Below are 14,671 nucleotides of genomic sequence, written 5' to 3' on the forward strand. Positions count from 1 at the left end.
ATCTTTTTTCTACAAAGCGAGAAAGTAGGGCCCTGCTTGCAAGACAAGGCGAAGCGAGTCCCATTGTAGTGTTTTGTTATGGCAAAATGTCAAGTGTTGACGAAAGAATTGTAAAAACTGTGTTTTTCGTGGACAGTTAACATAACATTTCTAAAAGTATGTGAATTTCTGGTGAATAACTTCATCGTACGTCTGGTTATGAAACTGCGTCGCATGCGTTATATGCGATTACGCAGAAGTACGTGCTTCCCTACTTGAAGTATTGACGTGTGGTGTTCTGGTGAAAACAGTAATTTTTTGATACTGCAGTCTGGGAATTGTTTAAACAAGCGAGAGACAGATGTGATTCGGTATCTGGACCGATTATTCCAGAGGAAGCTCTTTTGTTAAACGAGATTATCAACGGCCCGCGAACATTTAAAGTACGTAAGCAGGAAACACATTTATTTTAACATGTAACAGTCAACTTTCTTCCTCATTTCCGTGAACTATTTAGCTTACCTTCGTCTCCGTATTAGAAAAATCATTTTTTAAATATTTTTGATCACGCAGTAAAATCAAGCGGAAACGCTTCCGGTTGATTTAAAAAAAATTTTCAAAATATACTTAGGGTTGAGTGGGGTGAGTTCCACATGAGATATGGGGATAAAACTTTTTTCCTGCTTTTTTGGACATCAACAGAACAGCAAAAATCGGGCGAATTTTTTAATTAGGTTGATTGTAACGAATTTTCAACATATTTAGGGGTGAGTGGGGTGAGTTCCACATTAGATATGGGGATGAAACTGTTTTCCTGCCTTTTTGGCAGCAACAGAAAACCATATCAGCAAAAACCTGGCGTATTTTTTAATTAGGTTGATTTTATTGAATTTTCAAAATATACTTAGGGGTGAGTGGGTTGAGTTCCACATGAGATATGGGGATGAAACTTTTTTCCTGATTTTTTGGCATCAAAAGAAAACTATATCAGCAAAAATCTGGCGTATTTTTAATTAGGTGGATTTTCTTGAATTTTCGAAATATGTAGGGATGAGTGGTGTGAGTTCCACATGAGATATGGGGATGAAACTTTTTTCCTGCTTTTTTGGCATTAGCAGAAAACCATATCAGCAAAAACCTGGCGTAGTTTCTGATTAGGTTGATTTTATTGAATTTTCGGAAAATTTAGGGTTGAGGGGGGTGAGTTCCATATGCGCTGAAGGATTAAAGCTGCTTGTCCGGGTGTTAGGTTCAAGGTCAACTCCAAAACCGGAACTCACTCCGGGGTTCACTGTATTTATGTAACTACGATTCCGTAATAATTCCCATTTTTATATTTATAATTTGATTTTTCCAACAAATAAGAGGTTCTTATCCCGTTCTTTGTTGGTATGAAAGGAAACTTACTTATACCATAAGCATCAAACTAAAGTTTGCCTTTCTAGATTTACATTTACAAACAAAATTTGTTCGTACTATATCGAATCCTTTAAACGTTAAGGATAATAAAGTTTGGGATTGCTCTGAAAATTCTTTCGTTAAATTCAAATCGGAACTGCAATCTGACTCGTACAAGCGTGAAAATAAAAGGTCGTATGGGATGTCGAAACTGGTCTCTACAATTTAAAAAAATTTCTCGCCACGTGTGCACAAATAATGCATCTGTCACACTGCTAACGTATGTATTTGAACAAAGGTAAGGTTACTAAAACCCAAACGTGTTTAGAATCAGCCAATCATCAGGATCCCAGAAATCTTTATAACGTTGTTTCTGCGAACCATCAACGAAATGCAACTCAAGCACTCACAGAAAAAACTGAAGTTAAATTTTGTTACATGTAAAATTTCCCGCTGTTAAAGTTTACATGCTATTTGGCGAAAGTTCATCCTACACGGAGAAAAATGGTTTTTAAAATCAGAAGTAAAAGTACTATGTCATTTAGTAAAGTTTTACACGAACTAGGCGAATAGTGGAAAGAACATAAAATTCTGATAAAAAGTGATATTACACAGGATTTAGAAATATTTCTGCATGGTAAAAATGATTATTTTTCTAAATGATAAAATTAGCAAAATTTTTAAGTTCTAAGCGCTAAAAATCGTGGGGTATTTTGAGAGGTATCTATGTATTTGATCTTATCCTAAAAAGCATTTTTTATCTGACTGCTCAAAATAAACATCTTATGTACAGTAGCACTAAATATAATGTAAGGAGGGCGAAATTAATATTTTTAGAATAATATTTATGATGAAGGAGAGGACATCATACTACATTACATGAAGAAAAATGCCTTGTATCCGATAGCGATTTGCGCTATAAATGAAAAATAATATTCCCATTAAACATTGCACAAAATGAATAGTTGTGAGAGTACTAAGCGCTAAGGTATAATAAGAATTCATACTACTCCACATAGTAAAAGTTCCCTTGCACTGTAGCTTAGATTAACTGTGCCGCATGGTCATTTCTTTAAGGGGACACAGCACATTATTCTATTCGAGAAGTTACTTCTATTTCAAATAATAAAATGCGCTCTTGACGATCTTTTTTTGCATTAACATTTACTTTTAGAGCTAGATTCCATAACCAGTCGTGATGTGAAACGTGAATCATCGCGCATCCGCATGTTACTCAGTTCTTTAATTCATATTTATCAAATTTGCCAATAACTTCACAGTTTATCAAAACAGTGAAAAGTAAAACTGAATATTTTATTGTATATCTGTTGAGAAAACAGGAATAATCCATGGCAAACTACCAAAAGTATTACTTTTCTACCTGAAGGTAAGTTTATCCTAAACGCAACCTTGTTTAAACATTATTTTATTATGACTTACATTTAATAAATTTATGCTATTTTCTTCATCATTTATTGATGTGAAAAATGAAAATTTTCGTTTTGATTATTTTCTTGTGGAAACAATTTATAATTGATCAAACAAAGGCCACTTCTCATGTGATTGTCCATACTTATTTATTCGTTTCTCATTGATTTCAATTCTCATAGAATTTACAGTTAAGTCTTCTTAATTTCAGAAATCTTATAAACGTTGGCTCATTACAGGTTCTATAAACTCACTTTTCCAGAAATTTGAACTATGTCAAATTGAGAAGACTGCATTATATGTATATTACTGCATTAGGCAGATGTATATCCAAGAGCATAAACGCATCCCTGACGTCACAGTTACTGTCTCTCTCCTTCTAACCAACTTCAATGTTAGAGAGAGAGAGAGAGAGAGAGATTGCACACTGTGACGTCAGCCAAAAGGGCACGAAATTCTACGGGTAGTCGACGCCAAGTAGACGCCGATTAAAAAAATGTTGCCAGTATATTTCCCAGAAATTTTTCGACAAATTCGTAGGATGGAGAGAAATACATGGATAGTGGAAACTCTTCATCAGGTCAACAATTTTAATTTCGTACTTGCAGTCATCAGACGTGTCTCTGAAGTTGTTTTAAACCTCTATTTAGCATATCTTTAGCCTTTCTTATTGTATTTAAATTTTTAATGGCAGAAAAAAATTATTCTAGCACACTCTTTATTTACAAAATTTTTCTTTTTGCAGAAAAGCAAAATGGAGTGGCATACTCTTTATTGCTAACACTGATAACACCCACACAGATGTAATATGGCACTGTTCTGAAAATATTTGACCTAATACATGATATTAACTGTTTTGCAGAAAGCTTCAGATATACATCAAGTTTTAAAGGACGAGCGAGATCAACTTCATGGAAAAGGACTTCGATTTCAGCCTGTCATTGTGTTTGCGGAGCCACTTAGAAATTTAGAATCGGTCTATGATGTTGTAGATAAAAAAAACTAATAAATAACTGAGAACGAAATACAGGCAAACATATATAATAATAAATCGATTTTAATTGTACTTTTATAAGGAAATAAAATAATATAATCAGCTTTTTTACCTAACGTTAAGAGCTATCAAAAATACCACACTTCATATTTTAAGCAATTACAATTAATTTTTGGTATAGTTCGAGAAATTATTCAATACAATACTTTTAGGTATTTAGGAAAGTTCAATTTACCATGTATCATAGTATGAAATCTATTTCTACTATGGTTCTCGCATGTGTCTGGCAAGAGCACACTAAACAGTTTGAAGTAGTAGAATTTACCATGTAGCATAGCGCATAAGGCTACTCTGCACGGGATACGCAGGTACCTACAGTAGTTATACCTGGTACTTGACTAGGCCCTAGGGTCAAGTTTATTATGTAACCAGGTACAATTAACTCTTAAATCAGTTAGCGAAACTATGTTTATGTGAACTGTGTATTAGTAATAATGATTGAAACTACTATATAGTACAGCATATGATGCTGTTTTTGTTGGTGTAAAATCCCTTGACTTCATACTATACATTATTTTAGTGAAACATTGTAAACTACTATTAAGCTCTATGTGTCACCAGTTAACTATGTTCAATAGTGAAAACTCCTCAAATTCTTAGCACAATTAACCAACTATTTTTCTCCGTTTACGATGGAATAAAATCTGTCGTCTGCTACGGCGTCCTTAACAGCAATGGGAAATGGGCAATGTAGACAGAAAAAATTTTTTCTTTAACTAAAGAAATCCTTTCTTTACCATTGTTTTTTTCAACTAACACAAAAATATATTTAAAATAAAAAAACATTTGTTTAGTCTTAAAAAATGACGTAGTTCGTATTTTTTGATTTAAGGAAATTATTTCTGCAATAGGATTTCTTTAATTAAAATAAGTATTTGTTTAATTCAAAGAAAATTCAAAGAAAAATCAAACGGAAATCAAAAAAGTAATATATTTGAAGACAGTACTTTAAATTAAAAAAAACTATTTCTTTAAATCAAAGAAATGATTTTGTCAATCCAAACCACGCGAAATGTGATTCAGGGACACTTCTGTACGTTTGGTGTACTTTCCTCAGTTACAAGTGTCCATACAGTTATGAATAAGGAAACTTGCGACGTGTTGGCGAATTGGGGATTCGCCGATAAAATCCTACAATTTTATTGTAAGGATATTATTTCCTCTATTTTATTGTGATGTAGTTAAGTGTTAACCTAACCTCATGTCCACAACGTGAAACAATGCCGGCCCATCACTCATTTACTAAAAATTTTCTCAGCTTCAAGTTTCTAAAACTTTTGAGACGATTTTAATTTTAAGATTATACACTTTTTCTCGTAGGCGAAAAAATCTACCATGACGGTCTTTTAAGACTTAATTGCAGCCAGCCTAATCCATTAATAAATTGACAAAATATTTACTTCAGAAGAAAAGCGAACGAATTTTGTATCTAAATTAAGCCTCTATCAAGGCCTAATTTTTAATGATATTCAGATAAAAGTGAAAACTGAGGACGCAGAAATGGTTAATATTTTAATATTTTATTGCTTTGATTATTAATAGAAAATGTGTTATGAAATTAATCTTTCTTTTGAAACAAACATAATATACTATTATAATCTAGAAGAAAAGGTTTTTTTTGCAAATATCAGCTAACGGTTGAACTAAGAATAAACGAGACAGCATAAAAATTTGACAGAGATTAATATTACAGTAAATTGGTTAAGAATTTTACGATTTGGCTAAAAATGTAATAATTTTGTTGAAATTTAAACAATTTTGTAGATAATTTACCTTTTTGGTATCCAAATTCAACAGTTTAGTTGCATGAGTTTTTTTCTCATTCTTGGTTAAAAAGTCTACTATTTTCTTTTTGGTTCTAAATACATTTTTTAAAATTTAATTATTTGGTTAAATATTTTTTTCAACATTTCGTAATTTTGTTGTAGTAATTTTTTGTTTTTAAAAATCTACTTATTTTATCGAAAATTCGTTTTCCTGCTTCATTCAAATTATTCCATTAAACTAAAAATTAAACTATATAATTTTTAGTTACATTTTTTTTAGACTCAATTTGACTTTTTTGGTATGAAATTATTCTTTTTGATTGAAAAATTACCTTTTTGATTAAAAATTTAAAATGTTGAGCTCTTTCATATAAAATATTTTTTTATCTTAGGTTCATAATTTTTTGAAAAATTCATCTCTTAAGGTTGACAATTTAACTATTCTTGTTGGTTATTCGTTTTTTCTGGATAAAAATGAATTATTTTAATGTGCATTGAACTATTTCATTTTTGGTTGACAGTTTATTTTTCTTAACTGAAAATTCTACTACTTGTTTAAAAATTCCTCTTTTTTTAGTTGAAAATTTAACTATTTTTGTTCTTGTTAAACATTTATGTTTTTTTTCTTATTCTTTTTCATTTGTATAAAATTAATCTTCTTAGTTAAAAACTAATCTTTTTTGTTGAAATTAAAACTATTTTGTAGATAATTCACCTTTTTGGTTTCAAAATTCAACAGTTCAGTTGCAGGACTTTTTTATCTCTCAATGGGAAAATCTTTCTTGGTTAAAAAGTCTACTATTTTCTTTCTGGTTGTGCATACATTTTTTTAAATTTATTTATTTGGTTAAATATTTTTCTTTAACATTTCATAATTTCTTTGCAGTCATTTTGTTGTTGTCAAACATTGAATTATTTTATCGAAAATCGTTTTCCTGCTTCTTTAAAATTATTTCATTAAACTAAAAATTGAACTATACCAAAAATAAAATAAATATTCAGTTAAACATATAATTTATCACTAGAAAAAAAACTAATTTTGAACTTTTTAAAGTAAGTTTGTTTTTTTTTTGTATGAAATATTTCTTTTTGGTTAAAAAATTACCTTTTTCATTTAAAATTGAAAACATTGAGCTCTTTCGTATAAAATAAATTTTTTTATCTAAGGTTCTTAATTTTAGTAAAAAAACTCATCTCTAAGGTTGAAAATTTAACTATTTTTGTTAGTTATTCGTTTTTTCTGAATAAAAATTAATTTTTTAACTGTGCATTGCACTATTCCATTCTTTGTTGAAAGTTTATCTTTCTTAATTGAAAATTCAACTACTTGTTTAAAAATGTTTCTTTTTTAGTTAAAAATGAACTTTTTCCCCATTTCAGTTTTTGTTAAAAATTAATATTTCTTAGTTGAAAATTTAACTATTTTTTTATTGAACATTTAGGTTTTTTTCTATTTCTTATTTTTTTGCATAAAATTAATCTTCTTAGTTAACAAATAATCTTTTTAGTTGGAAATTAAACTATTTTGTTATTTGAAATTCATTTTTGTCTGGAAGAAAACAAAATTTCTTTAACTGAAAATTGAACTATTCCGTTTTTGGTTGAAAATTTATTTTTTTAGTCGAAAATTTAACTATTTGTTTGAAAATTCAAGTTTTTTTTAAATGGTCTTTTTTTGGTATAAACTCAATTTTCTTGGTCAAAAATTAATATTTTTGATTAAATTTATAATTTTAGTTCAAGGTTTATGAATTTACTTGAAAATTTAACTATTGTGTACAAAGTTAGTTTTTGTCTAGTGGTAAATTACATGTTTAACTGAATATTTACTTATTTTATTTGTGGTTGAAAATTCATCATTTTTAATTGAAAATTTATATATTTTCTTGAAATTTCAACGTTTTCGAAAATTCTTTCATTTGCTCCTCAGGAGTTTTAAATCTTACATCTATAAAGAAATAATTTTACAAAGAAACAAAATTATAACGTTCAGATGTATAAAAATTTTATAGATTTTATTTTAATGAAAGAAAAGCTATTTTTTCTGAATAATAGTGTTCGTTATTACACGTTTTGGATTTTTTAACAATTTTTTGTTCTAACTTCAGACTTTGGCTGAATTTATTAAAGATGTAAAAATCCGTATTGTCAAAGTAAAGAGAAGTAAATCGGCTGTTCTAAAAAAATGTTCACATATTATTTACAAGTAGTTTATATATTAGTAACTATTTTTATTAAAGGATGAACAAACTTTTTCAATGAATGTGTAAATAATCAACCTGAGTCTGCTCGTCCTATTCTTAAAAGACCACTAAGTATAAAAGAAGAAATCAGTAGTCATTCTGCCAAAGAACCTCGAATAGAATCTTCGAGCGATAATGGCTATTACGTCAGTCGATCTTTTGTCTAACTTTCATTTGCTGGTAAGATTCTATATCAGTTAAAATATGCAATTTAAAAAAATATGTTTACTTATATATAAAATTTTATTAATTAATAAATCGTCCTAGGATTTGACTCGTCTCCTAAAGAAAATAAATACTGGGGAGGGAATTTTAATAAATTGGCGAAATAAGGTACTCTCAACTAAAGTACGAAACGAGATAGTCGATATAATTATTCGATCTTTAATGGAAATTAAGATACCATCTAGTGGTGGTAAAATAGAGTTGTAAGTAAATAGATATTTTTGTCTCAATTATATTTCAAATTTTTTATTTTCTATTTAATTACAAAACCTTCTAATTCAGAAAGAGACTCGAGAATTATCATTGTGTTCTTTTAACACGTAAATTTTATGAAATTTTTACAAAAGAAGATCCACGAATCTATTATATTCCATCGAAGACAAACGGTAAGGACCAACCGATATCCAAGGGAAACTTTGTAGACAAGTACAGAAACTGGCGAACTTTCCAAGCAAAATTAGGATTGATCAGCACCAAAAAAATCTGACGATCGGGATGAGAGTGAAAATGGAGAAAATTTTACACGTGAGATTAGATTTGTTTTTTTTTTTAACCTTTTTTAAGATAACTTGTTAAATGTTTTATGAAATTACCTAATTTATTTGCGCAGCGAATAATGAAGCTCCTTCAAGTGAACACATCTTGTGGCTACTAAATAATGACTCTCCATGGGGAAGTGTTTTGAACCATTGGCAATTGAGTATTGAGGAAAGATTGCCTGATTTCATGAATATTCTAGGAAACGTTCAGGATATATTTAACAAGTATCCTGTATTAAAACAGCCCAGTGGTCATGAATTGGTATGAATTAATGATTTAAGTTTCTTTATTTTAATTTTCTGTAATATATTTTCACTCTTATACACAAATATATGCAATATTTTTTTACAGATTGAAATTGACTTCGCGTATGAGAAGGGTAGAGAAGGAACAATTTATATAAAGTGTCCAGATTTATCTATCAAACTATATGAATTAATGCAGAATGAAATAAAAGACCCAACATCTAGGACCTTGTTGGAAACTCTTGCTACAATCGATATTCCCGACGGTAAAGTATCTTGTCTATAGGATTCACACCCCCTATTCCCTGTTTTTAAAGAATTCCTCTTTCTTCTCAATTTTTTAGAAAACTTCTCCTTTGTTCTCTTTTTAAAATTTTTTTACCCAAATACGAACTGAAAAAATGCAACCAAATAAGAACCTCATATTTTTCATTCAACGTTAACTCCTTCCAATACAAAAGTCTACTATCATATTTTTGGTTCAGAATTGACATCGTGTGGTTGAAAATTTAATTATTCTGTTTCAAATGCAACATTTTTTTAGAAAATTATCATTTTATATCAGAAAGTTAACTGTTATTTTGGATTGATAATTCCTCCTTTAGTAAAAAAAGTCATATTTTTGTTTCAAAGTTAACCCTTTTTAATTGAAAAGTCTGATATATTATTTTTGGCTCGGAGTTGATCTATTTTGTATAAAATTGTACTATTTTGTTCAAAATTCAATCATTTTGTTAAAAAGTCATATAATAATAATGTTTTTCGTTCAAAATTCATTCATTTTGGTTGAAATATAATTATTTTAGTAGAAAGTCAATTACTTTGTTAAGAAGTCACAATTATTAGAGGGAAATTCAATTACATGGTTGAAAGATGAACCACTTTAATTAAAAATTCATTTTATTCAAAATTGATATTTTTTGTTTGAAAATTCAACTATTTTGTAGAAAATTCATTTTTTTTTTGTTTGAAACTTTACCTGTTTGCAAATTTATCTTCCTAGTTTGAATCTTTTGCAACTGAAAATGTAATTATTCTATTTTTTGTTCAAAATTGATCTTCTTTGGTTTGGAATTTAATAATTCTGTTGTATATTCAACTATTTTCTTACAATTAACCTGCGATTTTATTAAAAATTCAACTGTTTTAATGAAACTTTATTTTTTTGTTTTCAACATTCATCTTTGTAGGTGGAAAATTCAAATGTTTGGTAAAAAAGTAGAATTTATTGTTAAAAATTCATCTCTCTTGGTTAAAACTTAACTCTTTCGTTGTGAATTAAACTGTTTGGTTGAAAATTGAACTATTTGTTTAACAATTTATTTTTCTTGGTTGAAAAATTACTTTTGTTGAAAATTCGTATTTTTGGATTTAAAATTTAAATGTTTTCTAAAACATTCAAAAACTCAACTCTTCTGTTGAAAATTTATCTTTTTCACTAGAAAATTCTTTTTGGTTTTTTTTTTTTGCAAATGCAATGTATTAAGACTTGAGATCTTAGGAATATAGCACGTACAGTATAATTTTATTTTAAGGAATCTGTTCCCCAATTATTTTCCAATTTCTGTGAAATCTGACCATATTTCTCCTACTTTGAGAGAATTTTCAACTCTAAAGTCTGTCAATATTTTTATGAAAGTGTTAACATTTTCTTAAGACGATTTATAATTGCAAAAATAAAGAAAATTAGGTCAATAAAAAGTGACGAAATATTTTACAGGTGAAGTGAACCTAAAATTGCTGCTGCTCTTGCCAGCCCTGTGTCCGCCTGTTGTAAAAATGATAAAAAAGGGTTCAAAGTCAACATGGAAACCGAGTATCCAAGAATCACAGGAATCTTTTATTCTTCATGTGAAGGTACATATTTTAAGTTTTAGAATTTTGAGTGAATATCCTTTTTCAATAATACTTTTTCCCTCCTCTAAAAGAGAAATAGTAGGGTGCCCAATAAAAATCTTAATTTATAAAATTTGCAAACGCTATTCAAATTTACCCCAATATTTCAATTTTTATGACGTGTTTGCTTGTATTATTTTAATCCTATTATCGTATAAAACGCATCCCATTTTTTTATTCATATCGAGTCTTATTATCAGCAACTAAAAATGCAATGAAATCGGTATTACGCCTAGTAAAACCTATATAAACGATTTTTAAAAATAAAAGAACATCTATGACACAATTTTGCACTAAAAGGGAGAAATTTACGAGGTTAAAATATGTAATTAATCTAATATAAACTATGAATTTTCAGACTCCTGGAGACATTGATAAGTCGGTGAGAACACGACGAGGGACATATGCCAAGTTTGACATTCTTCTTCAGCCATTTATTATTGTAGTAGGCCCAACATTATCGGAAGTCACTGCATTCTATGTGAATATAGATAATACGAGGTATCGTTTTCAAAATATCCTAGCTGCTCTTGACCTTTGCTTCAAGATTTTTCACGTACTGCACGCACAATACCCTAAGCCAAGTGAACAGGCATGGCTGTTTTTGCAAAAAGCAGTTTATGCTCTTGATACAAAATGGGATAAAAAAGCGACTCGGGTCGCAACACTTCTGGCAGTCGTAAAACACATGTAAATAAGTTCTTTAGTGTATAGAAACTCGCATGGATGGACACCTTTTTTTTTTAAACTTAGTCATGCGAAAGATTTTAGTAGAAAAAAATGAAACAGTTTATTTAATTTTTACGGTGAAGAAATAAGAAATTAATATCAATATGTTTCTTTGCTACATTTGTGGGCTGACACTTGAAACTTCAAGTCTTTTATTATTTCATTTCAAAAGTTCTCACTTTACTGCTTCTCGAAACAAATATACAAATGCAAACAAGAAAATTGCACCAATGTTTTTTAAAGTTCTCATGCTTTCAAAAAGCATCTTGACAGAAAGCATAGTATTTCAAAAGAAAATGATTTGCGTGAATTTTTTGGTGCGCCTTCTAATATTGAAACATAATCTACTTTTCTTCCATTATTGCCAATAAAATCTAATATAACTACCCCAGATGCAAAAGAATCTCTGAAAAATGTAGAAACGACTACTGCACAAATTAAGAATGTAATTATACATTCAGCGGGACTTTTCACAGCTCAGTTACACAATGAAACAGCAGTACCACGCAGTGTTGTTCAAAACTGCATACATTTTACAAAGGAATTTTTTGAGTGCCAGATTTTTAATATTTTGAAAGATAAAGTTTTTAGTATCTTAAAAAGAGGAGATTTTTCTGAAGCGGATAAAAATGACTTGGAAGTCATGTTCAATATTGCTAAAAACCCTTTTGAAGATCTTAACTCGGAATACAAGAGAAAAAAATATTTTAGGAAAACCGGAAATGTCATTGAACCTGAGTCATATATAATTGGAGATGCTAAAACCTATAAAATAATTAATGGAGTTTCGGTAAAAAGAATTCTTAAAGTTTTTCTCAGTTTACCCGGCTTCTTAGACATTGTTTTAAATTATATGGATTACCTATGTAATGAAATAGATTCGCAATATATGTGCAATATTGTCCATGGAAAATTATGGCGTAAAGTTAAAGAGAAATTTGGAGAAAAAATTGTCATTCCTCTCATAATCTACTTCGATGAATACGAAACAAATAGTTCTCAAGGTTCTCATAATGGGGTTGATAAGATAGGAGCGACATACTTTATGTTACCCACATTACCTCCACATTTTCAATCATCATTAAAGGACATTTTTTTAACTTTATTATTCCGCGACAGTGACAGAAAAGTGCATGGAAACAGAGCTGCTTTTAGGCCTCTTTTAAAAGAACTAAAAGATTTAGAAGTAAATGGATCATTATTCAATAATGTAAGCGTTTACTTTTCTTGCATTATCATTACTGGAGATAATTTAGGGATTCATCAAATCTGTGGGTTTGTTGAAAGTTTCTCAGGGAATCATGTATGTCGTTTATGTATGGTTGCAAAAGAGCAACTAAGAAGACGAACTGAAGAGGATCCTGCTTTATTGCGAAAAATGAGCGATTATGAGACAGGCATAAAAAAATCTGACGTTTCCGTAACACGTTTAAAAGAATATTGTGTTTGGAATGACGGTTTTCTTGATTCAATGCACGATTTCTGGGAAGGTGTCTGTCCATACGATTTGAGTGCAATGCTATTAAATTATTTAGGCATTAAACTTTTCTCGATAGAAGATATCAATGATAGAATAATGGCTTTTAATTATGGCCCCGTAGATAAAGGAAATGCGGTCCCATACTTAAAGAAAGAAAAATTAAAACAAAATAGACTCGGATTTTCAGCTTCGGAAACTTTAACTTTCGTCAAATATCTTGGACTCATAATAGGAGATTGTATTCCAGAGAACGACGAATATTGGAATTTGTACTTAATTCTACGAAATATTGGTGACTTATTAAGCTTAAGATATTTTAATAGGGACTGTATTGTACTTTTGAAAACACTGATTACCGAACATCACGAAGTTTACATCAAGCTGTTTGGAGAAACTTTAAAGCCAAAGCATTACCTACTCTTACATTATCCTACGATTATATATCTTATTGGTCCAGTTAGAAATGTTTGGTGTACAAGACCAAAGGCCAAACATGAAGCTTCTAAGGTAACTGCTCATTTATCAAATTCACGTGTTAATTTACCATATACGCTTGCTCTCAAGCACCAATTTCAGCAGTGCTACAGCTTTATATGCAAAGACTCCTTGATTCATAAGGTAGAATATGGACATGATGAAGTAATTACTGATAAGAAATTGGCAAATATAGCCACATTTTGGCCACTGATTTCTATATAAATACCGATATCAAATCAGTATCGTGGATTACTATTGAAAATATCAAGTAACAGCAATCCATGGTAATTACCATTGGATACGAAGAACACCTACCTATTTTCGGCTCTATCGTTGAAATATTATTAAATTCAGAATATAATTTTACTTTTATCATTAAACAAATAATTACTTTAGGCTGGTCATCTCACGTATACGCATTCGAAGTAAAATTAAGTAATGATTTATTATCGATCAGTCATCGTAAACTTTTCTACAAATTTCCGACTTGTGTTCAAAACTCAGTAGATGGAAATTACTTTGTCGTGTACAATGATTCCTAAAATCGACCTAAAAATATTAATTAATTTTACTACAAACTTCCGAACGTGCGAGATCTAAAAGCCCTGCGTATAGTAGCCAATTTTATGAACGTAATTTTCTCCTAATTTGTGATTTATTTGGTTTGAAGTTTCGCTCTACATCACAGTTTATTCAAAATAGCTATAACGCATCGTTCTTACAACAAACGACGTTTTCATATATTTAAAAGTAGTAACGTATATTTTCAATGTAACAATTAGATTAGTATAAGGCATAAAAATACAGAACTTGTTATGATATAGTATTAACAGTCCATACAGTGAGACTGCGTATAGTACGATTCTAATTTTAAGCAAGATTTTTATTATATAGAACATATAATGCAAGAGTTCTAGATATGTATTGCGTCAACCAAAAATAATATTTGTAGCTAATTGTTTTGGCGTTTGTCGACACAAGTATAATGTTCTGAAAACTCGAATAAATAATTTAATTTAAAGATAAAAATCCATTTTTTAATTTTATTATCAAATACACTATTTTTATAGTAAGATTTATATCAAGTACTTTATTTTAAATATACAATAATTAATAAATTTAAGCATAAAAATTAATTAATTTCTTTGAATAAAATAATTTATTCTTCTGAATAATGTTCAGGGATATTCTCTTTGAGAGATAGTAAATTA

At 29.4% G+C, this 14,671-nt stretch overlaps 1 protein-coding gene across 1 annotated transcript; it reads left to right on the forward strand.

The window, feature by feature from the left end:
• Nucleotides 1–12,392: 12,392 nt before the first annotated feature.
• On the forward strand, nt 12,393–13,682 carry LOC117176508. Its single transcript, XM_033366763.1, has one exon. The coding sequence runs from the start codon at nt 12,393–12,395 to the stop codon at nt 13,680–13,682; it is 1,290 nt and encodes a 429-aa protein (XP_033222654.1).
• Nucleotides 13,683–14,671: the final 989 nt, after the last annotated feature.

This window comes from Belonocnema kinseyi, chromosome 7 (assembly GCF_010883055.1).
Source record: "Belonocnema kinseyi isolate 2016_QV_RU_SX_M_011 chromosome 7, B_treatae_v1, whole genome shotgun sequence".
Lineage (NCBI taxonomy): Eukaryota > Metazoa > Arthropoda > Insecta > Hymenoptera > Cynipidae > Belonocnema > Belonocnema kinseyi.